Below are 26,405 nucleotides of genomic sequence, written 5' to 3'. Positions count from 1 at the left end.
TTCGGGGTTGGAGGCGGCGACGCGTGGTCTCGTCGGATCTTGGTTGCCGGTGACAAGCCGCGACGGCTTGATCACCGGCGGGCACGCGCCAGGCATCGGGCTGCGGGGCGGGGGCGAGGCATGGGCGGTAGGTGCAGCCGGGCGCGTGAAGGGACGCGGGCAAGCGGGCGGACGCATAAATGGGTACGCGCCAGGCGTCGAGCTGCGGGGCGGGGGCGAGGCAAGGGCGATGTAGAGAAGTTGCCGGCGCTGTGCCGTGGGGACAGGGAAGCTCGTCCGTGCCGCCGCGGGGGGAGGGATGGGCATGTCGCGTTGGAAACTGAGGAAAGTCACCGGCGCTGTGCCGCGGGGAGCTCGTCCGCGCCGCCGGGTGGGGAGGGATGGACATGTCGCGTTGCAGGGAGCCAGGGACGTCGCCGCCACGGGGAGCTCGTCAGCGCGACTGGGAGAGACGCTACCGCGGGGGTGCCGTGGACGGTTCGGATGCGGGAGGCCTTCTTTTTGCAGGCATTGACAACAACTAAGCGAAACGGTTTTTTTTTCTCGTGCAGGAGTGACATATCCCTCGTAATTTTGATGAAAAGACGTACCACGACGTCCGTATCATGACCACCAACTCCAATTTAATATATTGGTATAGAAAACTAGTCAAGAAAAGTGAAACTATTTCTTCTCATATCTCTTTTTCCATGTCAGTCCTGCGGACACCGCTTAAAAATGGCAAATCACTCCATCGCACATGCGCTAGCCACCAAACAACACTTGGTTCTTACATGTATCATTCTCTCTAAAGCATAACAGGGTGATTTAAGATACATTTGGTATTCCACACTACTGACTCCGTTTCATAATTTTTGTCGAAATATTACATGTATCTAAATATTTTTTAGGAATAAATACATTCATTTTTAGACAAATTTGAGATAAGAATTATGCAACGGAACGAGTGGTTCAAAAAGGGATAGTTTTTGCTTGCATCCACGTGGCTATGCCCAAAGAGCAGCTAAAATCCTCTCTGTCAGAAAGAAAAGAAAAAAGAAGGTAGTCTGTAGACCAGAGCTCACCAGAGCCCAAGTACGCAAGGGCTTACGTACAAAAATACCAGGTCAACCAGCAATCCTGAAATCCACAGGAATCGGTCAACAGGTTAACCCACAGCAATACTTGTTCAGACCCACGGTTTCAGAATTCAGACGGTCAGACCCGCGGCCCGCCCCCGCTTTGTGCCGATGGACCTGCACTGCGTATAGCTCACTCGCATGTAGCTGTACTAGTACTACCCGATCGAAGTGCCCGACCTGCACGACACGAGGCGCCTATCCATTTCACTTTATTTCGTCGCCTCCTTGCATGCATGACGCCCGGCTGTCTCCGCCTCACCTGCTTCCCCTCTGCGGCGCTGGGCCACAAATGGCATCCCATTCGGTTTGGAGGCGTTATCGCGACGAGACCTGGACGGGACCTCGGGCTGTTATACGGAGCGATCAGGGCCTCGGCGGTGGTTCGCTGCTCAGCATCACGACGCGACACCGGCGGGTCCGAGCATAGCATGCAAAGACCGGCGCCCGGGCCAGACACCGTCCCGGATAAGTGGGAGAGCTGGGCCGCGGTGCGCAGGTGGTACGGTGGTCCTCCGTGTCACGTTGGTCCCGGGCCTCCCGGCCGTTCGAACCGTTCGATTGGGCAGCGCATTGCTGGGGTGGAGTGCTTTACTCCTCATACGTGTGGCTGGGAGCCTGCGACTCCTTGGCCTGAATGGATCAGAACGATGCGATTTGTACGTAATCGGACCTTTTAATTTGTTGAACCTTTACGGGCAAAAGTGTGTCATTGAAAGAAAACACGATAGACACAGTACGACACACAGACACGTCTCACACCACCGCATGCCCAGTTTTGTCACCATAGGCCACAGCACTTTGTTATCGGCAGGTAGGAGTATTATTTTTTAACGCGACACATACGCCAAACATGAGTTTTTTTTTTACATCAACCATTATTGATTAAAGATAGTTACATCGTCAACCATGCTAGCATTGTAGATGAAGCTATCATATGCTCCGTCCGTTCCTAAGTGTAAGAAAACCCCAACTTTGTCCTAAACCAAACTTCTTAAATTCTGATCAAATTTGTAGAAACTTTTACCGACGTCTATGATTTTAAATTAGTTTTGTAAAATCCATCATGATATTTTTATTTTCATAGCATACCAATATAATTTTATATTCTAGATGTTCATACGCTTTTCTACTCCCTCCGTCCCATATTAAGTGACGCAATATTACATGTATCTAAACATTTTTTGCGTATAAATACATTCATATTTGGACAAATTGGAATCACTTAATATGGGATGGAGGAAGTATATAAAACGGGTCAAACTTCAAAACGTCTAACTTATGACAAAGACATGACTACTTACATTTAGGAATAGAGGTAGTATCCAACAGTGAGCTTCCGGCCACGTGAATGCAAGGCTATCTCATGTGCCACCTGTTTTTGTTTCCCTTGGGCACAACATTCGGCGAATGCCCTGCTAATGCAATGGACTGCCATTTTGCAAATCCGTCTCGTCCTGCTATCAAGTGAGTCCCCATAAAAAGGGGCATTCGTATCGAGCCTAATCATCCCTGGGCTTGGTCACCGAGTAATTTGATGCAAGAATATTAATGGGCATAGTAGCGGGGAATGAAATCAGCCAAACCATCATGTCCAGTTTAGGGAGAAAACAGCTAGCGAAAAATGCACTACCAGTTTGGCATCCGGTTACATGCCAACCAGCCCGACAGTTGGGCTTGTCGTTGAAGCCGGACAAGTTATTGAACAAGGTAGTAAGCAAAATTTACAAACAAGAGGTATAATAATGTGGCATAAAAAATTAAACAGGTAAACACTGACAATTCAAAAACATGAGGTAGAAAGTGAAACTTGCTCTAGACTAACACTCCATTCCCTAAATTATTGCGGTGGTTTTAGTTTTTAGTTCAAATTGAAGTAAACCAAAAAACAAGAAGAATTTAGGAACGGAGGGAGAGAGAGCATCAAGTAAGCTCATCGCACAGCTAGATCTCCCTCCAATCGTGCAAAGGACCTAGGTGAAGCAAAGTCACCGGCAGAGAGGATATATCAAGTGCAATGCACGCAATTATCGATTTAACAAAGCAGTTGAGAATCAGGACACGGACATCATTCCACTCCGGAAACATGGGAGCACTGGAGAGACCAGAAGTTGAGAACCGCGGAGTGGTGTGGCCCGCCCGCCCGCCCGCCCGCGGCAAGAAAGAAACTCCCACGCCGCGAAGAAACCACCCGGGGGCAAAAAAATACAGAGAAACGGAAAGAAAACCAGGCGACACGAGGACGAAAACCTCGTCCCTTTCCGTCGTCTTCCTCGGTGGGGTCCCTTTAATTTCCCCGTCTCAGCCGATCGCTTCCCTTCTCCTTCTCCTCCTCCTCCGCTCTCTACTTAACCCTGCTCCGCCACCGCTCCACCACTCGCGCACCCATCACAGACCAACCAACCCACTCCCCTCTATCGAGCCCTCATCGCCACAAGCAACGCAGCGCTGGCTCGCTAGCCAGTGTGTCCCCCTTCCGCGCGCGCACGACCGCCACACACTGACTGATACCACTTGCTCGAACGCTTCTTCGCCGAGGTGAACCGAGGAGACGGAGATGGCCGGGACGGGGGTGTTCGCGGACATCCTGGACGGGGAGGTCTACAAGTACTACGCCGACGGGGAGTGGCGCGCGTCCGGCTCCGGCAAGTCCGTCGCCATCGTCAACCCCACCACGCGCCAGACGCAGTACAGGGTCCAAGGTGCTGCACTTGCTTCCGCTTGCTCTCTTCCCTCTCTATCTTCTTCCGTTTTACTCCATGTCCCCTGCCAAGAGCCTCGCTTGCGCTGGCGGGCTGGCTCCGAGGGTCGGGGAGGAAACAGAGATTGCTTTCCTGCCGGACGGAATGGTTGATACAGGATCATTAAAATGATAGGGACGTACTAGTGTCGTTGAATTCTTTTCGATACCTACGAAGTAAACATGAGTATATATTCAGGGGCGCCATTTAATTCTTCCAACCGACCGGCACTGATAGTGCCCCGTACCCAAATGGCCTCCCTTTCGATGTTTCGCTCTGTCCCACTCGAACAAAATTTGGTGTTAGTTCCCCAGTTTCTAAGCCCAATCGAAGAAACTCTCTTGAATTCACCGGACTAACTTCATTCAAAATTTCGAACTGCTCTATGCACGAATGAACTGCAAAGGAATTAACTTCGGTTTGGGGCTGGGGCGGCCTCTGTTCTGTTTTCAGCATGCACGCAGGAGGAGGTGAACAAGGTGATGGAGGGGGCCAAGGTGGCGCAGAAGGCGTGGGCGCGAACGCCGCTGTGGAAGCGCGCGGAGCTCCTCCACAAGGCGGCCGCCATCCTCAAGGAGCACAAGGCCCCCATCGCCGAGTGCCTCGTCAAGGAGATCGCCAAGCCGGCCAAGGATGCTGTCACTGAGGTCACTACGTACCATTGCCACACTTGGCCTTCTGAATTGTCTTATTACTGTTGTTTTTCCTTCTGAAGCTAATTAGGAGACAGACGAATTGACTGCCTTGTTTGGAATCTGATAGGTGGTGCGGTCCGGGGATTTGGTGTCGTACACAGCTGAGGAGGGTGTCCGGATACTGGGGGAGGGCAAGCTTCTTGTGTCTGATAGCTTCCCTGGTAATGAGCGGAACAAGTACTGTTTGAGCTCCAAGGTATGTAGTATATATCTGCATTTCAGTTTGCATATGCTCCCTCGGTATATCTGTTCTTCCCTGAATTGTATGGAAATTCCCTAATTTGATGATCCATCTGTCTAGTTCCTTCAGTATCTGAATATCATCTTTGCTCATAAAGGTACCTCTTGGAATAGTCTTGGCGATCCCACCATTTAACTACCCCGTCAACTTAGCGGTTTCTAAAATTGGCCCCGCACTGATTGCTGGCAATGCTCTTGTCCTCAAGCCTCCAACTCAGGTATATATTTTCAGATATTTTATAATTTTTCTGCTTGAATTTGAATCTGAAGCTGATCCTTTCTATTTTAAATAAATGCTTATCTGAATTCTGAAGTGCTTACTATGCAATCAGGGTGCAGTGGCAGCCCTTCATATGGTACACTGCTTTCACCTGGCTGGTTTCCCAAAAGGATTGATCAGTTGTGTCACGGGGAAAGGTTCTGAAATAGGTGATTTTCTTACGATGCATCCTGGAGTCAACTGCATCAGGTAATCATGAGATGCTGCTGTGTCTACTACCATCCATAGTTTCAACGAGACAGAAACTTATTCATTTGCTTCTTAGTTTCACGGGAGGTGATACTGGTATAGCCATTTCAAAGAAGGCTGGGATGGTACCGCTTCAGATGGAGCTTGGAGGAAAAGATGCTTGCATTGTGCTAGAGGACGCAGATCTCGATCTCGTTGCAGCAAACATAGTAAAAGGAGGCTTCTCTTACAGGTACTAAAATACTAAAATTGTTTGTGTGAAATTTAATATGGATTGAACCACATTTATCTTTTGATTTGATCTGATCTGTTGGATATTTGAACTTGCTGAATCTGTACACCACCATTCTCTGAGAAGAGTGTAAGCAACCACTTGAAATCATAAAAGCTTTTCGATAAGATCTAAACTCACAGAAGAATGACATGTGTGACATGTCATCCAACTTGTGTCAGGTATAACAGATAGTGTTGTCATATGCTTCTTGTAGGCTCCCATGCCCCCATCCTTATGGTGTATTACGCTATTAATGCAGATAAATGTGCTCTCCAGTCTGATGTCTTCTCTTTCTTTTTGTGTGTTCTTTCTTTCTTCCTATTCTATTAAGTTCTTGATGTTAATGGCCATGGCAAAGCCCTGATTTGCACCCAGCTGATGGTACTCCTTGAAGTTACACTCACATATGCCATGAACTTTATGATCAACACAGTGGCCAGAGGTGCACTGCTGTCAAAGTGGTGCTGATCATGGAAACGGTGGCCGATACTGTGGTGGAGAAGGTCAATGCCAAGTTGGCAAAGCTGAAAGTTGGCCCACCTGAGGATAACTGCGATATCACCCCGGTCGTAACAGAATCCTCAGCAAATTTTATTGAGGGTTTGGTCATGGATGCAAAGGAGAAGGGAGCAACTTTTTGCCAAGAGTACAGGAGAGAAGGTAACCTTATCTGGCCGTTGCTGCTGGATCATGTCCGGCCTGACATGAGGATTGCTTGGGAGGAGCCTTTTGGCCCTGTCTTGCCCGTGATTAGGATCAACTCGGTCGAGGAAGGCATCCACCATTGCAACGCCAGCAACTTTGGGCTACAGGTATCTCTCTCTTTCTGCAGCAGCAAATTATCGTTCTGTCAACATATGCCCCTAGAAATTTTGAAACTACAACAAATCTTGGATTCTCATTGTATGTTCATATCCCATTTTAGGGATGTGTGTTCACAAGAGACATCAACAAGGCAATCATGATAAGTGATGCAATGGAGAGTGGAACTGTACAGATCAACTCTGCCCCAGCCCGGGGACCTGACCATTTTCCCTTCCAGGTATTGCCGCTACCGTGTCGGCAACTTAGCGTTTGCCTTGGATTTGTCCCTAGATTTTTATTTTCTTCCCTTTGCTGTAAGATCTGAAGTTTTCTCTGGGTTGCAGGGTCTAAAGGACAGTGGGATAGGATCCCAGGGGATAACTAACAGCATAAACATGATGACCAAGGTGAAAAGCACTGTCATAAACCTGCCATCTCCGTCTTACACCATGGGCTGAGACATTCATGTACAGAGTCAGATGTTCTATAACCACATGAGTACAATGTAGAGAATTTAAATGTTTTGTAACCACGTGAGATCTCTATATGTATGCTTCTGCATGTACCTTGGCTGTTTTACAGTAAAGAATAAAAGACAATGAGAGCAAACACTTTTTTTGCTTCTACCTGCTTCTCGTTGATGATGAAACGCTGTAGGACTATGCAAAGCCAATCAACGTTGTGCTTGCATGCTGATGGGACACGAAGCTGAAGGGATAACAAAGAGAAGCATAACGTTTACCATTGCAGAATTTGCAAAAGGGGGCCATAAGATTTGATGCCATCCCAATAAAGCATTTTTATTCCAAGATATACAAATATACCTGAGTTATGAGCCAGTGTTTGTTTTCTAGTGCACACTATCTTAACATAATATAAAGTAATAAAATTAATAACTTCTGGATACCAGTCTGGAACAGTTTGACACAATTCAGTAGAGTAATTTGTAGTCAAAATTTCGTGGGTGGACTATTGCTGTTAGGTAGTGCATCCTCACTCAAGTCATTGTAGTTGTGATTCTTCTCTATGCCACCAATACTCTCAATTAGTCAATAGTAGCAACTGTATCATGCGTAATCTGGCATGAACTTCTTAAGGAATCTGATTGGTTGAGATTCCTCTGGTACAAGCTCATCGAATGGAACGTAGTATCTCTCCTTGTCGTACACATGGCATGCAGTCAATATTGTCTTCATCAGCCTCCAATTCCAGCTGGCCTCATTGATATACTGCAAACACAAGGCATCCAGGGAGTAGAAATGAACCTATGCTTTCAAGAATCAGACCAATGTACAAAACAGACTAGGATGATAAATGTGAAAAGCACCTTGCCCCAGTTCTGTTTAATAGAGTCATGAGCAGCACGGAGGTTATAACTTGGAATTCTTGGAGAAATATGGTGTGGAACATGTACATTTATGTCATGGCAAAGGATCTCTATCCTGTAAATATAAAATTATGTTAGCCAGATAAAATCCAATTTCGGTAGCAACATGTTTCCATGCCAATTTGGCTAGAGAGGAAAATGATAGGCTGTGAACATAAGGTCATTGTTTATCATGTAAATGTGCAATAAGAATCGACCAGAGACCATTTTCTGAAAGTTTATTGAACATACAAGATCTTAGTAAGAGTCCTGAACTCCTGATCCAGCAAATATAAATTATTCTTAATATGCAATGAAACAAAAGAAAGCAAAGATAAATAATGTGTACCATCGAGGATAGCTACAGTGAACTGTGCCATTTAATTGTGCCTGTGCAGCATTCCACTCTTCTGATGATTTGAACGGTATATGAGGAGCGGTGTGGTGCACCATTGTAAAGGTGCTCATCTGAAGCAAATAATTTAAATGACACAAAGTTAACTTTGAGCATACAAACTCATAAATAATGCAGTAAGTTAATAACTTAGTCACATAATATTATCTGTATAAGTATGCAATCCTTGCTCTTTCAAACTGACTGTGGCCTGGGCCTGAGAAAATGCTATGGCTGCTAGACTACAAGAGTTGTCCTACAGGATGATACCATCCAGCCGTTAAGTAAATTCTTTGCTGCAATCCTGCACAATTGGCTGCCTCTGTTTCTAGATTACCTGGGAACTCCATGGATCAGAGACTTATTCTATTCAATTACTAGTTGTTCAACATGAACTTTGAACTGCAGTTGCTATAATATACTCCCTCCGTCTCATATTAAGTGACTCACATTTGCCCAAAAATGGATGTATCTATGCCTAAAAAGCATCTAGATACATGTAAGAGAAAGTCACTTAATATGGGACGGAGGAAGTACTTTAACAGCTGAACATGATAACGACAAACTTGGACATTAAAGGTCTGCAGTAAACGATAGTAACAAAAATCACAAAATGTACCCAGAAGTGATAAACCATCCATGGCATGAACCAAAACTTGAACCATCCAGCTATTCCTGATTGGAGAATGATTAGCGGCCATCCAATTGCCATGAATGCAAAAACACATGCCAAACTTATCTTCACCCTTGGGATTTCATTTGGTCTGAATTTTTTAAGATCAAAGTGCCACATCAACCTGGCAAGTCACATAGTAAGCAGAAATGTTATTGCCATGAGCAGCTGATGAGAAGTAATTCAAGAAAAATAAATGACCATCAGAACATGTGGGATAAAATATGTTGGAAAAGGGATACCAGTGAGCAATAGACATCCATGGTCTGATAGGACCGTAACCAAATATAATTGCCTTCCTTAGGAAAGAAGATGATTCAATTTCCTTTTGCCAAACAGGTTGCCATGCAGTATCTTCTACTAACCTGGAGGTTATGCAAAAGGTAAGAATTTGAATGACCAAAGTACAACCTGGTTGAAAATGTTCAAGGTTTTCAAGTTATAATATGGCTTTAATACAAACAACAAAAGTAAGTTTGAAACTTTGATATCTTATTTGTTACTCCCTCTGTTCAAAACTGTAAGACGCGCACGCTTATCAAGATTTAAGTTTGACCAATAATTAGTCTAACTATACTTGGAATATTAGTTGGCACAAAACAAATACCACTGAAAGGTTTTTTTTTAATTCAAATTCAACTATATCAATTTTGTATCGTCTATCCACATATTGCCAAACAAATTATTTTTCAAAGACAAACCTTGGGAAGCCTGTGCGCCTTACAGTTTTGTTTGGAAGGAGTATGTAATTTATCAAATACAGAATTTGCAATCTATATATATTTGTACATGGTAGAGTATGGATAATATTGGATATGATATTATACAGGGAGGTATGTACATACATATTTGTCTTGGCGTGATGTCTGTCATGCTTAAATCGCCAAGGTTCGTAAGGGTAAATTAATGGCAAGAAAGCTAGAGTTCCAACAATATCCTCCACTAGCTTATTCCTTGAAAATGATTTGTGGGCACAATCATGACCTATGACAAAAAACTTCAGAAAAACATCAATTAAATCGTGGACAGACCACACAGATAGAAGCAAGAGCGTGCAACACAGATGTGCAAGCACATGCACAGAAGGGTTTAGAGGGAAAGAAAGGGACCTTACCCCAGTCACTGCTGTACCAGCCCATGCCCAAGCCAAGGGAAGAAGATACCACGGAGCTTTTGAAATCAAGAGAAGACCAAAAGCATAAGAAGTAACTGATATTAAAACAGATGCCCAAGCTTTTACATTGTCGATTTCAAATACCTAGCAGCAGTGAGGTAAGAAGAATATGAGTATAGGGAACATCAGCAGCAGAGCTAGTGTCGGTAGTTGCCTAGTCGGTACCTCTTTAGGCAGAGTATCCATGACATCTTTAAGAGTAACATTATCTGGTAACTGTTCTCCAATTTGTTTGAACCCATAATCTTCAGACATCTGCTTCCTTTTTTCCTCGTCATCCAACAATGGCGGCGTAATGGGTAGTACTGCTGCTTGCAACCTTCCTTTTTGTTTCAATGGTAAAAATTGGTGGTCACCTCTTCCGTCGTACACAAAACCTCTCTTCACAATAACTGAACCTGGTGAAACATGATAATGCAGTACCCAAACAGTGAAACAACGCTGTCAGAAAAGAATGACAACTCCGCAGTTAATACTTATTAGTTGTAATTAAGTAATTTAGATATACGCCAACGTGCTGAATCATTTCTCAATGAGCTCCTTGTACATCACAATCTAATCTGACATTTTTAATGCTCCATACAGCTTATTTCCATGATGCAACCGCCACTGCCATTCGCAAATTCACAATACCATAGCATAAACGTGGTGATTCACTAACTAGAATCCAGAACAGTTCTATTGCAGTAAACTAAAGGCATTGCTTGCCAACAAGAACAGTCTATCTAGCAGCACATGAAGGCTCCACATTTTGAACCCAGAACATGACCCGCAGCCAAGCGGCACTGTGGTGTAAAGTGCTAAGGAAGCGGGTTGGTACCTGTCAGAGCTCCTGCGGCAGCTCTCCGCTGGAAGAGGTTCTTGGCCGGTGCCTGGCATCAACAACCGCACAAAAGTAGTGCCTTGCAGACGTTAGCACGAACAGGTGGTGGGCACATAAACAAAGCGCACACGATAACCAGAGCAAGAGCGAATTCGTACCCGCCGCAGGGAGAGGAGCTGCAGGGGGCCGGAGAGGCCGCTCGCCGTCGCCATCCGCTCCCGTGACGGCGGCGGGCGAAACAGGGCGCGGCGCGAAGGGAGCGAGGGCGGGGCACTGGCGAGAGAGTGTGGAGACGGTTTGGATGAAGGGCGGCCCTGCCTTGGCGTGGGTGGTTCAGTGGTTGTGAGGAAGTTCGCCTGGCTGATGAGGCGAGCGCGCGCCGCAGACCGCAGCGGTAGGGTCGGCTCGGCTCGGCTTGCGGTGGACGGGAGTGGCCGCGCTGTTGCTGACGCCGATGCGAACGGAACGGGAAACGGTCAGCACAAAACGGCGCTGCGGCTTTTGGTTGGCTCTCGCTACATCGGAATTTTCGTACCTGGTCATGTAAATTTCAAGATCCAGTGAAAATTCATTCCCATAAGTTCTGGAAAATCATGAAAGGGCAGGGAAAAAAACTTGTCGTGCAAACTTTGGTAAACATCTGTGGCCTGTGCAACAAAAAAAATGTATGCAACGAACCGGTGGATCCAATGGGGGTGGCATGTCACGCCCTAAGAAAATGTATTTGATCATTTCTTTTAATAGCATGTACTTTCTCCGGGTTTTTTTTATACAAGGCGTACAAATCTCAGCGCTAATATTAAAGCAAGCTCCATGCTATGCACTTCTGGTCTCCCGCATGGCAACTGTCCAGTAGTTTGTTACTCCAGCGATGAAAAATCGCACCATTCAACACCCATCGGAAGAGAATTGAGCGCGTGCATGCACCCACTAGAAAATTAACTGCCTACTTTTCCGTTCGCATGCAACAGAGGGTGTGATTTTTCTGTTGGCATCCAACGCGCGTGGACGGACAGAAGGCTACGCGCCTTATATTTCAGAAATTGGCTGAAAATTTTACACGCCTTATATTAAAAAACCCGGAGAGCTTAAGTCTTTGATACTCTTGCAAGCAGAGTTTTATGCTTTGGGCGACACGTAGTTGTAAAATTGATGTTTGATAACTGATCTGAACTATTTTTGTAATCTTTAATCCACGGGCAGGGCCACCGCCCGGCCAGCTAGGGCAATTGCCAAGGCTGGTGATATACACTATCAATTAGTGTTGATTAAGTGATTTTGGCTGATTTTGTTGGGCAAATATCAATTAGAGCGGCCACATGAAGAATTTGCCTAGGCTTAATAAGCCGGTTGGCTCCGCCGCTGTTTTAATAATCTTTTAATGATATGAAATCTTATTAGAACTATTCATAGTTTGGCCCCTTATATTTTACTTTTATCAAACTTTGCGTCTGTTGGTTAGAATTACTCATGTTAAAAGTTTGTATGTCGCGGTCGAAAAGAAAGACTCTTTTATAAAAGTTGGGAACGTTAGAATGGTGTGATGGAAGCCATGCCATGACTAACGCGTGGCGGGTTGCAATATATGCCATGAATCCATGGGCCTCCTACTGTTTACTGGGCAGCCCAGTTGATTAGAAAACATTTGGCTAACATCCTTTGATGTGCGCGGTAGCCGCGGTGGGCGAGGAGGTTTCGCCGGATCGAGACACATGACATGCATGAGGTACACGATGTGGCAAACGTCGCGTCAAGCTCGTGAACCCGACGTACGCCCTGCCGTCCGCTCGCAGCACGGGGCCAAGGTGACGAGATGTGCGTGTACCTTTTTCGCGGACTACCTTACCAAATCCTACGACGACACGACGACGAGTGGTGCACGACACTTGTCACCGGTGCAACGGTGTGCGCACTCGTAGACAAAAGACGAGTAGAAACGATCGGTCCGAGCCAGGTTCCACAAAACTGATCGCATGTAAAGAATCAAAATTGAAACTGCATTAAAATGTGACGTGTTCGAATGATGATCGCTTTTACGTTTGGTGTAGCGTATCATCGAGTCATTGAACACTCATTAGGGATCCTGGCCAGAATTTTCACATCTGAAGAATTTGGAGAGGAAATAGGAACAAACAGCGAGAGCTGGTAGGGGCGTTGTACTTGTGCTTGGGGATCGTCGAACACAAAACAGAGGAGGTGTACATCTACCCTCCGTCTTCCCAAAGGGGGATTTCTAGCGGATGGTGGGTGGGCCGTAGGGGATGTTTAGCGGGCCGTGCGTGCGGTCCAATCGATCCACGGCAACCTGCGACATCCGAGCGACGCGTCTCCGCTAAAAACCCTTCCGCACCGTCCGATCGGCGTCTTACGGTCGAAATGAATTGGTAAACCGTCCGGGGCTCCGGGTGCGCCGCCTTGTTTTAAGCCTAGGTCGGTAGGTTACGGGCACGCGTTCTCCACCTCCCTTTGGGCCGCCGCCTGCTGCAGCCTGACTCCCCTCCCCACACAATATAAGCCGCAAGCCGCAACGCTAAACTAATCCCAAGCCACCACAAAACCACGCTTAGTTATCGCATCGATCTCCCACCCCCGATCGCCCCCCTTCCGCGGCCCCTCGGTCTCACCGGGAATGCAGAGCGATGAGGCGGAGACCAGGCACTGACGTCGCCGGCCAGCGCAAGCTGCGCGTCGGCCGCACCTGCCATCGGAAGCACGTCGAGGACGGGTAGAGTCGCCGGATCTGTGCTCCCTCTTTCTTAGCCGTAGGACTGTAGATTTCTAGGTTTTGTTTCCATCGATTGGTTCAGAGGAGGGGATCGGGGACATGGCGGAGGCGGCGGCGGCGGAGGGGAAGAAGGGGGGCGGCGGGGTGCTGCAGGGCCGCTACGAGATGGGCCGCGTCCTGGGCCACGGCAACTTCGGGCGGGTCCACGTGGCCCGGGACCTGCGGACCGGGCGGAGCGTGGCGGTGAAGGTGGTGGCCAAGGAGAAGGTGGTCCGCGCCGGCATGGCGGAGCAGATGAAGCGGGAGATCGCCGTCATGAAGCGCGTCTCCCACCCCAACATCGTCGAGCTCCACGAGGTGATGGCCACGCGCTCCAAGATCTACCTCGCCCTCGAGCTCGTCCGCGGCGGCGAGCTCTTCGCCCGGATCGTGCGCTCTGGCCGCGTCAGGGAGGACGTCGCGCGCCACTACTTCCGCCAGCTCATCTCCGCCGTCGACTTCTGCCACGCGCGCGGCGTCTTCCACCGCGACCTCAAGCCCGAGAACCTGCTCCTCGACGAGCAGGGGAACCTCAAGGTGGTCGACTTCGGCCTCAGCGCGCTCGCCGACCACGCCCGCGCAGACGGGCTGCTCCACACCCTCTGCGGCACGCCGGGCTACGCCGCGCCCGAGGTGCTCCGCGACAAGGGATACGACGGCGCCAAGGCCGACATCTGGTCCTGCGGCGTCATCCTCTTCGTGCTCCTCGCCGGCTCCCTGCCGTTCCCGGACGACAACATTGTCACCATGTACAAGAAGGTCCAGCGCGGAGACTACCGGTGCCCGCCGTGGTTCTCCACGGACGCCCGCAGGCTCGTCCCCAAGCTGCTCGACCCCAACCCGGCCACCCGCATCACCATCGCGGAGCTCGTCGAGACGCCGTGGTTCAAGAAGACTTCCATTGCCAGGCCTGTAACTACGGAGCCACCGCCACCGCCAATTGACCATCCTGTAGTGTGCGCCGCGAAGGAGGCCGAAGACAAGGACGAACCGGAGACGATGAACGCCTTCCACCTGATATCCCTCTCCGAGGGGTTCGACCTCTCGCCGCTGTTCGAGGGCAATTCGGCTCGTGGCCGACGGGAGGGCGGCATGCTGTTTGCGACCCGGGAGCCGGCGAAAGGCGTCGTCTCCCGCCTTGAGGAGGTCGCTGCCCGCGGCGGCGGGCGGATGAGGGTGACCAAGAGCGGCGCCGGGGGCGTGCGCTTCGAGGGCGCGGCCCGCGGGGGGGCCAAAGGCCGGCTCGCCGTGGCCGCAGAGATCTTCAGCGTGGCTCCGTCGGTGCTCGTGGTCGACGTCAAGAAGGACGGAGGCGACACCCTCGAGTACCGCTCCTTCTGCAGCGAGGAGCTCCGGCCGGCGCTCCAGGACATCGTCTGGGCCGCCGACCAACCGGCCTCCGTCGCCCTCGCCGTCTGATGCTGTCCCTGTCCCTGCAGTTGCTAGTAGTATATTCCATTGATGTAATGCATTTTCTAGACTCCATTAGTGTGATTGTGTTTGTGGGTGCAGTGTCAACAAAGAATCTGTATCTTGTGCCTCCCAAAACGCATTCTTTCTGTTCCATAATTGCATTGTGTTTGTGACTTGTCTTGGTTACATGACATCTGAATATGCCGTCCATGATTGCTGTTTTTTATACGCCACTGTTGCTGTGTGATTGAAATGGTTCAGTCTAGTTTTGAACCTACCGATTGTGTTTGACTTGCAGCTTTGGCTAAGCGAGAACTTTGCGACTCATGAACAGACAGGAGAAGTAGACACCTCCTACCATTTGACAGGAACAATCGAACTCTATACGTCGAAACTTCTGTTTCAATGTCCTTCGTTCACGGATATGACGGTCCAGCTACTTTTGACAAGCTTGGAATTTCTGAACCCTTGGAGCATTAGCTGTTAGGAGTTTGGGAACTGTAAACTTGCTTCGCAATTTGTTGTCAAGTGACCAGAGGATGAAAGCAGATTTGGCAAAAACGACCTTAGGGCTGTGTTTGGTTGCTAGAATGCACTGAAATGTAATGGAACCGTTCCTCGTTTTAGCACGATTTCTGCGTTTGGTTTCTGGAATTCACAAAAGTAGAATGTAACAAAGTGGTTCCTCGGAAATGAATATACCTCGTGTCCGGAACCAACCCATACCTCCAAAACGAAGGAACGACTTCATTCCGGTCGGAACGAGTGGGCCCGACCGGCCGACCCTCTTTCTCTGCTCGCGCGGGGCGAGTGCACGGCGGCAACGGAGGCGCTCGCGGCGGCGGAGCAAGGGCGGCGCGCGGCGCGTGGACCAGGGCGGCACGGCGGGAGCTCGCAGCGGAGCAGGGGCGGCAGGGCGGCGTGAGGCAGCGGAGGGAGGCGGAGCAGGGGCCGCGCACGGGGTGGCAGGGCAGCGGAGCAGGGGCAGCGCGGGGGCCGCAGCAGAGGCACGTGAGGGGCCGCCGGCGCTGATGGGGAGCAGGGGCCGCGCACGGGGTGGCAGGGCGGCGGAGCAGGGGCAGCGCGGGAGCCGCAGCAGAGGCACGCGAGGGGCCGCCGGCGCTGATGGGGAGCAGCCGAGCAGGGGCGGGCGGAGCAGCCGCGCTGGGCGAGGGCGGCGGAGCAGAGCGGCGCGAGTGCGGCGCGGGGCGACGGCAGCGGCAGGGCGCCAGGGCGGAGCATCCGCGCGGGGCGAGGGCGGCGCAGCAGGAGCGGCGTGGCGATGAGGAAGAAGAGTCGTTCCACGTTCTCGTCTGTTTCATGAACCAAACAAAATCTACACCGATTCCATTTTTTCCAACCAAACATCAGGATGGAACCATTTCATTTTCTAGGAATGCAATGGTTTCATTACATTGTACTTCGTTCTCCAACCAAACACAGCCTAAGATCAGTAACCAACGGCTCATGACCAGCAGATGGCAATTTCGATTTGATCATGTTAAAAGCGTGGTGCGATGGATTTGTGTGAGGTACAACGCGAGTACGACAGGCCCGGGAAGCTGCTAATCCGTGTGTGCGGCACGCAGCTGAAAACCTGAAACGTCGCTGCTGACGAACTCTGTATCTCTGGAGTCTGGACGCCCGTGCGATGCGCTCAAACGTCAGGGCCACACTGAGCCATCACTTTGTTTCGATGGCAACTTAATTTGGACTCCGCCAGAAATCTTGTACTGTGGTTGTCGACATCGCCCTTTCTGTGTACCTAATGATCGGAGTGATCGTTGTTGTTTTTTACTTGTTCTGCGCCAGCTACTCTTCTCCAATGGGTTCTATCACTCCATATGTTTCTATTTTTTGCTTTCGGCATATAGATATCAGGTTGCTTGTCCACATTTTGCACGTGGAACAAATGGTAGTAAAACAAGCCAAGACCACTGCAAAGTTTCTTCCTTGCCGATATCTCTTTAGGGACCCCCAAAAGGCCAAATCACACCATGTTCCCCGTTGCCGTTTAGGCGTTCCAGTCATGCGGTGCCTCTGCAATCTGCATCTCCTCTTTCACTCTTTGGAGTTTGGAGACGACGAGAAGCCACAGTCACGTGCCAATACTTTTGGGGCCGTGAATCTGTTATCAGGAAGCGTGTATTAAGATTTTGTTGTTAATCAGTATCGAGCGACTAGTTAAGCGACAACAGGTTAACGGCCAGGAGCCCAGGACAGGCAAATAGGCTTTTGCTGCAATTCGCAGGCGTCTGTGGCACGTGCATCAGATAATCATCTCAGGGTGATCTCCAGATCTGATTCATCTTCTCGGCGATCAATGCTCACTGTCAACGAATCGCTGACATCGATTGACTTCGTGATTTCGCTCCTGCCACCAAAATAATATCACTACCTTCAAAGAAGGATGTCCATTGTTTAAGCCTTGTAACCGCATGCTACACCATCCAGACCGATTTTGACCTTAAATAGTACGAGTAGTATATCTTGATGCCATGTTCCTCTGATTGTTTTCTGAAGCTACATAACGAAACAGGGAGCATCGAAACCACAAGTACTCTGGGAACTTGACAATGGGAAGCAAGGCTCACGTGCAAAATCACATCCATGCTTAAACGCGCAATTGCCTCTGCATTATCGTGTTCCAATATCCAAGATTTCCCAGGGTTGCATCATCATTATCTTGCTCAGCTTTTTTTTTTATTCCTCTATATTCGGCAATATGTTACTGGATTATTGAGGCTATGTTTTGCATGATCACCTGACGAGGGACTAGGGGACCAAAAGATTCAAGCTGGATTCCAGTACATGTGCATGTGCATGCATATCAGAGAAGATAAATGTCATTTGGCTTGTTGGTTTTGCCCAAAGATCAATCACATGAAGACGCACACGATCAGAAATTTATTTGGCTTAGAGCCCGTATCGTGCCCTCTATTTTTTTCTCCTCAATATCTCACGGCTTGGTTACAGGCTATTGGTGTACATGCATATATATACACACGTACAAGCACAACATCTAACCACACACGGACTAGTATCCTACACGAATACACACTCGGCTAACAAGACTAGGACTAGGACTCTAGTCCTAATCCCATTAGGACACACACATGTGCCTAGTTAGACTCAAACTCAAGATTATGCTAACAATTTCTCCTTAATCTTGAAGTTGTTGTCTTCCGCGCTCTTCCTGGTTTTGGCTCTTTTCAGCTTCACAACTCGTCAACTCACCTCAACGTATGATCCGGACTACCAGCCCACGCGGACACATCTCGCGTGCTACATGCAGATTAGACACTTCATTAATCTCACGCAGGAACTCAACTAAACTGGTCATGGTCCCACTGCACGCCAAGCTTGATCTTCTCGCCGAGACACGCAGATGACCACATGCCAGCTTGTTTGCACGTACGTCGACCTCTTGCTCCGATGACACACCACACAGGACAACCTTCGACCGTGACATGCTTCCACTGCAACAGAGCCTCACACCGACGAGAACTTGAATACAAACACGACTCACATACGCTGACCTGGATACACATAACTCCTCAACGAGCTTTCCAACGACAGTTTGCCCTGATGCCGAGCACTTTCCGGCGATCAGTATTATGATCTCCCATTACTAGAAGATCGGCCCACCACAACGACAACTCGATCCAATCCATTGTACTCTACTCCACCGCACAGCCGCAGATCGCTCGCTTTGATCTGCGGACGCTACTCTGCCATCGTTGCCCACCCCGAGGCGCTAGCACATCGCCTCCCCGGGGCAAGCACGTCTTCAAATTTTGGACCTCGCTCTGATACCAAATGTTGGGTTTGCCCAAAGATCAATCACATGAAGACGCACACGATCAGAAATTTATTTGGCCAAGGGCCCGTATCGTGCCCTCTATTTCTTTCTCCTCAATATCTCACGGCTTGGTTACAAGCTATGGGTGTACATGTATATATACACACACGGACAAGCACAACATCTAACCACACACGGACTAGTATCCTACACGAATACACAATCGGCTAACAAGACTAGGATTAGGACTCTAAACCTAATCCCATGAGGACACACACATGCGCCTAGCCAGACTCAAACTCAAGGTTATGCTAACATGGCGTACCTAAAAGAATTAAAGATGTGGCCAGGCAGCCACTTGCGACTTATCTGATCTCCTTATTCTCCTACGTCCTGTATGACACTAGTGTCGAACCTTTTTGACAGCCATGAAGAAGATACAGTGATCCACAATAACTCTATTGTTTATAACAAGAAAACAGACGCCAGGCTCCTCAACCGTACCCTGATGGATGGATCTTGTGATAACATGCTGCCACCGCAGACGATTCATGCACAAAATTTGATACATATGGTACTACTAGCAAGTTAACAAAAACAAGCAGAATCGCTTGAATAGCAGTATATCTGCACAAGATTTCGAACCTTTTCAAGCCCACAAGGCTGCAATCGGTTACGAGATCATATATATGCATTTATTCATCCATTTATACACAGTTTGCAAGATCAAACCCTACCAGAGGCTTTACTCACCCAAGCATCATCTCACAGCCACAGGCCTTCCTACTTCAGACATTTGCTGGTCACTTATGTGTGGACTTGTCGATCCCATTGATGAAAAAACTATCCAAATTATTGTCCTCGGCCGGCCATGTGTCACGAGACTCATGGGCTTCCACCTAACGTAAGATGTGACATCTGGGACTGTGTTTATGTAGCTGCCTGCCCGTCATGCTCTCGTCGATCTGCAACAATCATTGTACGGAATTTCTTTTTGGAATGCTACTCTGTAACTCTGATCATGTAGAATTTTGGGTCGGAATATCAGGGTGGGTGGGACGGCGAGGGGCATGAGGCTGAGGCTTGAGGGGCGACGTCACGGTATCAGCTGAGAAGATGCAGAAGCAGTGTACATGGACGGCGGAGTACTGTTGTTTCGTTGTCTGCAAAGCCCATCACCGGTGTCAGGACTCACTGAGGTTAGACGCGGTGCATAGACGGCAATCATTGTCGGCGAATAATTGGAGGGTTTCTTTTGCTTTGGACAATCACGAATCTCTGATTCTTCTTTTACTCGTCAATTCATGATTCTAGTTCGATTCTCTGATTCTCTATCCTGGTCTTGTTTCTGTCGTCGGTTTTCCAGTTTGACGTGCACGATGCGAGAGGACTTATGATCACGAATCACGAATCACGCAGGAGGGCGTAGGTAAATTTTATTTTTTTTGCGGGGAAGAGGTAATCGAGGAAAGTGTATCGTGGATCTTGCAAGAGACGGGTTTTTTTCTCATTAATTGTGTATCACATAAGCAAAATGCTGATGTGGATGTCTAAGACACTGTCACATAGGCCCAGAGCCAGAAGCAAGAAAATAATTTTTTTTAGCGCAAGCAAGAAAATAAATAAACAGAAGAAAACACGAAGGTAAGATCATAGACAGATTCGTCAAAATGCAACAAGATCTGCATATTTTCAGCCCATCCTTGCTCCCGAGGCCCCACGTCGTCGTAAGCTTATCTGCTCTGGGCTCAGCCCACTCCCGAGACCCCTAAAAAAAATGCTCTGGGCTCAGCCCACTCCCGCCTCAAATACGCGGGACTCGTCGTCTCGATAGCCAGTTGCACACGCCGTCGCGCGTACGCCGTACGAGCGCGCGGCCGCGGCGGCTTCTCGGCCGGATCGGCTCCGGTCACATACGCAGCTTCAATCGAATTCCGATTATCTTTCCCTCCCTCTCCCAGTCTCCCTCTGACCCCTCTCTCTTTCTGCACAAGCCATCGGATCGAGTTATTCGCTGTCATCGATCATACTCATTCCGTTCCATAATTCTTATCAAAACATTACATGTAACTAGACGTTTTTAAAAAATAAATGTTAAAAAATTAAGCAATTTCGAGAATAACAATTCAATGAATAATTTCAAAATATAGATCATGACGGCAGTAGCAACTAGCAGATGCATCTCAAAAATACTAGAAGTATTAAACAGCCCAACAAACAGCAATATAAACTCACACAGATCATAACTAAACAACAGATCGAATCACAATGTGCGTACTGTTGCGGTGAAGAGAAAGCCGTTGCTGTTACGTTTGCGTAACGAAGTTGTTGACGAAGAAGACGGCGGCGCGTCGCGCACCCGCCGAATCGAGACGGCAGACGCCCCGTGGTTGCAGGGAAGCGAGCAGTCGCGCGGAGCGCTTCCCAAAAACCTTATTTGCCCTCTCCCGTACAGGATCGCAAAGGCGAAAGGTTCCGGAGACCTGCTCTCCCGATCGCTGGTGCACGCCGACGCTCGGGATGGAGTAGACTATGACAAAGGCGCAGAAGCGAGAGACAAGCGAAACCCTAGCGCGGTTGTGTTGCGTACCGATCGGAGGGACGGGCGGCTGTATATATATAGTCACGCAGCATAGGTCGTTTCGGTTTTGGAAACCTGAACCGACTCCACAAAATCTGCACGCGTCCGTAACAGATTCCAAAAATACCTCGCGCGCGTGACAAAAAGATAAGAGGCACCGCACCGGCACGGCTCGATCCACGCAAAGCCACGCCACGCGTCGCGACGACGAGCGAAGGAGGAGGAGGAGGAGCGCGTTCCCTTGCTCACTTGCTCAATATGTGAGAAACAACATTCCTTATATGTTGGTCTCACTCACTCTAAACTAGTAAGGTGGGACTATTCCCTTCCCACTCTCATCCCATGTCATGAATGGGCCTTTGAGATTTTTTAGAATTTATTAAAACTTGGGTTTGAGCTGATCAGGCCCACCAAATTCTAACAATAGATACATTTATTTTTGGTCAAATTTGAGACAAGAATTATGAAATGGATCGTAGTATTCGACAGCGGAGAAGGAGCTTGAGTAAAATTGGTGGGCATGTATGCATACCGTCTAAATGGCAACTGGCAAGAGAAGGATAGTTAAGTAAATTCTTTGTTGTGGCTGTGCACCGGGGATAGAGAACAGGGTCACAAATTCACAATTTATTTATCTTGCGAACAAAGGTGATCACAAATTAACATCTCCACCCTTCAAAAAAAATTATCCCTTCAAAAAACACAATCTAACATCTCCAAGAGTGATCTGGTTTCCGTCTAAAAAAAAAGATGGCATGGTGGTCGATCGAAACCAACCGTTTTTTCCCCATCAACAGTGCCTGGTTTCCTCAAAAATTAAGGAAGCGTATTTTAGCTCAGCCTAACGGTTATTTGGTTCAAAAATACAAATACTATGAAACCGATGAGCCATGAGATAGGCACACAATTCTCCATTTTTTACTATAAATATTTTTTCATATTTATAAAATTTTAAACTACATAAGTCATAAAAAAAATTTTGGGGGGGGGAGGGGGCGGTGGTGGTTGAGTATTTTAGGCTTCTAGTGCAAAACAGAACCACGACTTTGTAAAAAAAATTATGCCATCCTGTCGATCACCGATTGGACCGCTTTAAGTACGATATCTACTTGCCTATATATATTATTATATGTCTAGGTGATAGACTCACTGCACCTAGTGCGCCCTTCAAAATGTGGACCCAGTGATATCATGTAAGCTATGGATACATCATGTGTTTCTTATCGGATGAGTATGACGATCGCTAAGAACCACATTCCCATATGTCGCATCTATCTTCAGGCAATACTTATGCAAAATTAAATATCAACCCGTCGAACCATATCCAGCATGTATGCAAATTTCCCGCAATCTCAATAGAAATGTCACCTTATCTAAACAATCAAAAGAACAATTTGCGGAAAAAAAAACTAGTCTAAAGGCTAGCTATCAAATTAATCATATTAATAGAACCATCAACACATTGAAAGGTGTACCTAGTGATATCATCCGCACACAAGTGTTTATCAACGCTCGAGTGTGTACAAAAAAGTACCTAGAAAATATTTTCTTTGATGAGAACCCCATTCTCATATCCAATAAAGGTTAGTAATATTATAATCTCTATCAATCTCCGACGTGATAACAAATATTGCGTATTGAAATATACTCTCAGTGAAAATAACCACCGATCTAAAAAAACAGATCCCAAAACGAAAAAAATATATGAAGAGCAAACAATAAACCGTGGTCGATCTAAAAAGCAATAAACCGTGTTGATCACCGATTGGATCGCGCTATAAAATACAATATCTACCCCTCCTCCCATAAAACCGTTGCGACCTATTCATACCATGGGCTCACGGTTTTTCACTCGTTGAGACGTGGACCAGCTAGGATATCAGCCAATCGACAAACGGGGTGCCTTCGTATAGTTCTCTAGCGCCGGATTCATCCCCAAAATATTTCCATCGCGAAAGAACCTCATTCCCCAGTCCGTCAAAGTTGACAACATCATGGCACGACATCTCTCTTTCAAGATACTGCAACGCGGTTGCTAGCAGCGCCAATGAAACCCTAGCTAGCGCCGGCCGGCCGGCGCCGTATGTGGTTGGAAGAGAAAAAGCAGAAAAAGATGGGCAAAGACAAGAGGACCATATCCCTCCCCCCTCTATATAATGCGGTACGCACCCGGCCATAGCCACTCCACACCACCAAGCAGATCCCAGTGACATACAGATCTGAGAGCCGCCTCTGATCTTCTTCCTCCGCTCCGGCAGAGATCCCGTGGTTCTAATGGTTGAGTTTGTTTTTGTGATGGGGGTGTTGTGGCAGGTGTGGCAAGGCTATGGGTGACAGAAGAGAGTGAGCACACAGCGGCCAGACTGCATCTATTCCTTCGGCGGCGGACACGGCCGGGCATGGCCGGCCATGGCATGGCATACACGAAAACGAATGATGCTGCTGCTGCTGCGTGCTCACTTCTCTCTCTGTCACCTCTCGCACACACGGCTAGCCCGCCAGCCTCCTCCCTGCCACACGGACTATATTATCTGCTCCTGTTGTGTCCCTATCTCTTTCTTGCACAAGAGCCATGTACAGGAGCTAGCAGCCTTATTAACTTTTTGTGTGTGTGTGGTTCCAGCGATCGATGAGATAAACCTGGCACAGGCTAAGCTGCAGGGGGCGGCGCGCGCAGTGACGAGATAAGATCGGGCGTGCGAGCGCGGGACCTTGTCCTTATCTTGTACGTGCCCCGGCCCCTTCCATGGACGCACGGATCGAGGAAGAGAGAGGATGATTGGACCCCTGTTTTGGAGCAAGGTACATCGCTCGCCTGCTACTACGACTATTCTACTCCACTCTACTCCTGCACGCATGCTCGCTCGTTGATGGATATGGATTCTCCCTTCTTTTGCTCTCTCTTTCCCTTTGTGCAGGCAGGCCAGTCTTGTCTCAGTTTCCCAAGGGGCTGGGAGAGAGCCTCGGGGGAAGGATCAAGAGAGGCTCGCCCGCGCGCGTGATGAATTGATTAATACGGCGGCCGCGTCGTCGATCTCGCTGCAAGCCTGCAAGCTATAGAGGCTAGCCGCGCGCCTTTCCAGATGCATGCTCGATCGAGAGACGGCCGGGCTCGTATAACAAATCTGCAGTAGTGGAGCAGTAGCTAGTACTCTCCCGGCCGGCCGATCTACTCTAGTATGCGAGCTCCGTACTCCCGGGATCTGCAGTTTTTTGCCCTTCGTTTTACCCTCTCTCCGTGTTCGTACTATGATCTCATGTGTGGCTGGGGGGACAGGACAGCCATGGCAGTGTCGGTGCCTGGAGGGGGGTAAGATCTGCGTGCCCACAAGAGGAAAGGAGCGTCAGTGCGATTGCCTTCCAGATCTGGTAACACTCATCTACGTCTGCCCTGTACACCTACTTAATTTGTAGATCTCGTATGTCGTCCTTGTATGTCCTCTCCATTGTTCTATTGCTAACCACGATGTGTATCATCCAGTGCTGCGGAATTAAGTGATCAGAGCGCGCGTGCGTCTGAAATAACTGTGTACTGCTACCGGGAGATGCCAATCTCTTGAGCTTTCAATTCTTGATTAGCTAGTTCTGCACCGTTTCTTGTTGAAATGATGAAGCAGATATCTTGTTTTCAAACCAGATTCCGTTATATATGCTCTTAATTTATGTCTTTGTAATTTCCCTGGAAATATATATCTTAGTTGATCCGTTTAATCATACCGATCGAACCGTGAACTAGCATAGTACTAAAAAGAAAAAAAAGAACTAGCTATATTGTTAGAATTCCGAAGTTTAATATTGTAAAGTTTTATTATTATTATTATATTGAGAATATAAAGTTTAATTATTTGGTTATTTTGGTTACATGGTCTTATTTTGGAGGGCAGCTGTCGTGATATATCCCCATGTCTGCATGGAAATTGATATTTTTTCTAGGTTTATGGCTATGATATTAAAAACATTTAATTTTGTGGCATGAAATCTTCTCCTATTTTTTTTTCATAATATAGTTACACAATCCCGTCATTTATGTGTTCATACTGATTTAAGTTTTATGTATATAGTGGTCCCTAATCTGGATTTAGGCCAATTTAATTATAATTAGTGCTTTGCCGCAAAAATATATAATTAGTTTTGAGGATGATGTATACTAGTGCGTACACTACCTCCTACATTAATTTCAGAGAGAGGAGTAGATGCATGGATCACCACTACTATAGGTTTGGAGTGCATTTTTTTTTTATAATATTGGATGTAATAGCAGAACACATGCTTTGGTAAAAACTATTTTCACACTTTCTTGAACAGCCTGCTGCATGGTCAACGGGAAAATAAATAAATATATACACATAATTTTCATCCTGCTAATCTTCTTATATATATGTTGACATAATTCTATGCTATTATGCGAAATATCGCCGAAGGTTTAGACGTGCATACTCTCTTATTTTGTTGTGGTTCATTCATTTTTCATATTTTGATTTTCAGACAAAAATAATACTCATTGCACCTCTCAAATATATTGCACGACGTACTGCTCAAACTCTCAGTTCAGTTTGTTGGATCTCCAAACCTTTTCCAATATTAATCAGCTTGCTTAATACTTTAATCAATCGGGAGGTTATGCATCCTAAAATTGTGCTGCAGTGAATCGGCATGCGGACATGTCTCCCTTGAGTTAAGTTATCCATATACCCTGTCTGAACCGGCAAAAAATTTCTTAACATGTTTGTGGGCACGTGTTGCCAACGTCTGGACATGTGGAGATGAAACTCTGAATGCATGAACTGCATTGATGCACGTTTCCCCTTTCGTTGGTCCCTAGATATGAACGTGTATGTTTGGTGAGCCACTGTATCAAGCATGCATCTATGTATCTGACAACTCCATTATGATCATGCATGCAGTGAAGAACTTTGTACATTCTTGATTCAAAATATTAACGGCAGAGCTGACCGTTGTTTTTATTTTCACTCGTATAACTGCATATATATTACTGTATAAATAGTTTTGACTGCCAATTTTATCATGTTGAGAGCAATATAATAAGTATTGCTGCCTCTAGTTTGATTTCCAA

The 26,405-nt window shown here is 47.6% G+C and overlaps 4 protein-coding genes, 1 long non-coding RNA gene and 1 other non-coding gene across 8 annotated transcripts; 3 read left to right on the top strand and 3 right to left on the bottom strand.

Annotated features, from left to right (window-relative positions):
• Positions 1-3,480: 3,480 nt before the first annotated feature.
• Positions 3,481-6,967, top strand: LOC100834031 (NADP-dependent glyceraldehyde-3-phosphate dehydrogenase). Of its 2 annotated transcripts, none has more exons than XM_003574492.4 (9): positions 3,481-3,820; positions 4,313-4,506; positions 4,622-4,750; positions 4,893-5,012; positions 5,127-5,263; positions 5,340-5,495; positions 5,971-6,349; positions 6,463-6,579; positions 6,686-6,967. In XM_003574492.4, exons 1-9 carry the CDS (start codon positions 3,676-3,678, stop codon positions 6,797-6,799), a joined length of 1,491 nt encoding a protein of 496 aa, XP_003574540.1. In that variant the 5' UTR covers positions 3,481-3,675; the 3' UTR covers positions 6,800-6,967. The 2 variants fall into 2 exon arrangements, with proteins under 2 accessions (XP_003574540.1, XP_024316639.1); XM_024460871.1 differs by having other exon boundaries at positions 5,109-5,263.
• A 148-nt stretch (positions 6,968-7,115) lies between these two features.
• LOC100833718 (omega-6 fatty acid desaturase, chloroplastic) lies at positions 7,116-11,125 on the bottom strand. Its single transcript, XM_003574491.4, has 10 exons — positions 10,930-11,125; positions 10,769-10,820; positions 10,114-10,346; positions 9,889-10,032; positions 9,620-9,771; positions 9,017-9,139; positions 8,721-8,898; positions 8,057-8,175; positions 7,669-7,783; positions 7,116-7,570 (listed from the first exon to the last, which is right to left on the bottom strand). Exons 1-10 carry the CDS (start codon positions 10,981-10,983, stop codon positions 7,409-7,411), a joined length of 1,332 nt encoding a protein of 443 aa, XP_003574539.1. The 5' UTR covers positions 10,984-11,125; the 3' UTR covers positions 7,116-7,408.
• Positions 11,066-16,766, bottom strand: LOC112271550 (atherin-like). 2 transcript variants are annotated; one of them, XM_024460872.1, is made up of 2 exons: positions 15,651-16,766; positions 11,066-11,306 (listed from the first exon to the last, which is right to left on the bottom strand). In XM_024460872.1, exons 1-2 carry the CDS (start codon positions 16,268-16,270, stop codon positions 11,105-11,107), a joined length of 822 nt encoding a protein of 273 aa, XP_024316640.1. In that variant the 5' UTR covers positions 16,271-16,766; the 3' UTR covers positions 11,066-11,104. The 2 variants fall into 2 exon arrangements, with proteins under 2 accessions (XP_024316640.1, XP_024316641.1); XM_024460873.1 differs by having other exon boundaries at positions 15,675-16,766.
• LOC100833415 (CBL-interacting protein kinase 6) lies at positions 13,228-15,174 on the top strand. The gene has a single exon (XM_003574490.4). It carries the CDS (start codon positions 13,596-13,598, stop codon positions 14,952-14,954), a length of 1,359 nt encoding a protein of 452 aa, XP_003574538.1. The 5' UTR covers positions 13,228-13,595; the 3' UTR covers positions 14,955-15,174.
• A 3,565-nt stretch (positions 16,767-20,331) lies between the features above and the next one.
• LOC112271538 lies at positions 20,332-25,098 on the bottom strand. The gene is made up of 2 exons (XR_002964632.1): positions 23,501-25,098; positions 20,332-20,735 (listed from the first exon to the last, which is right to left on the bottom strand). It is a non-coding gene; the product is annotated as an uncharacterized LOC112271538 (long non-coding RNA).
• On the top strand, positions 23,633-23,837 carry MIR156B (microRNA MIR156b). The gene has a single exon (NR_126879.1). It is a non-coding gene; the product is annotated as a microRNA MIR156b (primary transcript).
• Positions 25,099-26,405: the final 1,307 nt, after the last annotated feature.

The sequence above is a fragment of the Brachypodium distachyon genome, chromosome 3 (genome assembly GCF_000005505.3).
Source record: "Brachypodium distachyon strain Bd21 chromosome 3, Brachypodium_distachyon_v3.0, whole genome shotgun sequence".
Taxonomy (NCBI): Eukaryota; Viridiplantae; Streptophyta; class Magnoliopsida; order Poales; family Poaceae; genus Brachypodium; species Brachypodium distachyon.
Note: the sequence above shows the minus strand (reverse complement) of the source record. Positions and strands in the feature narration are given on the sequence as shown.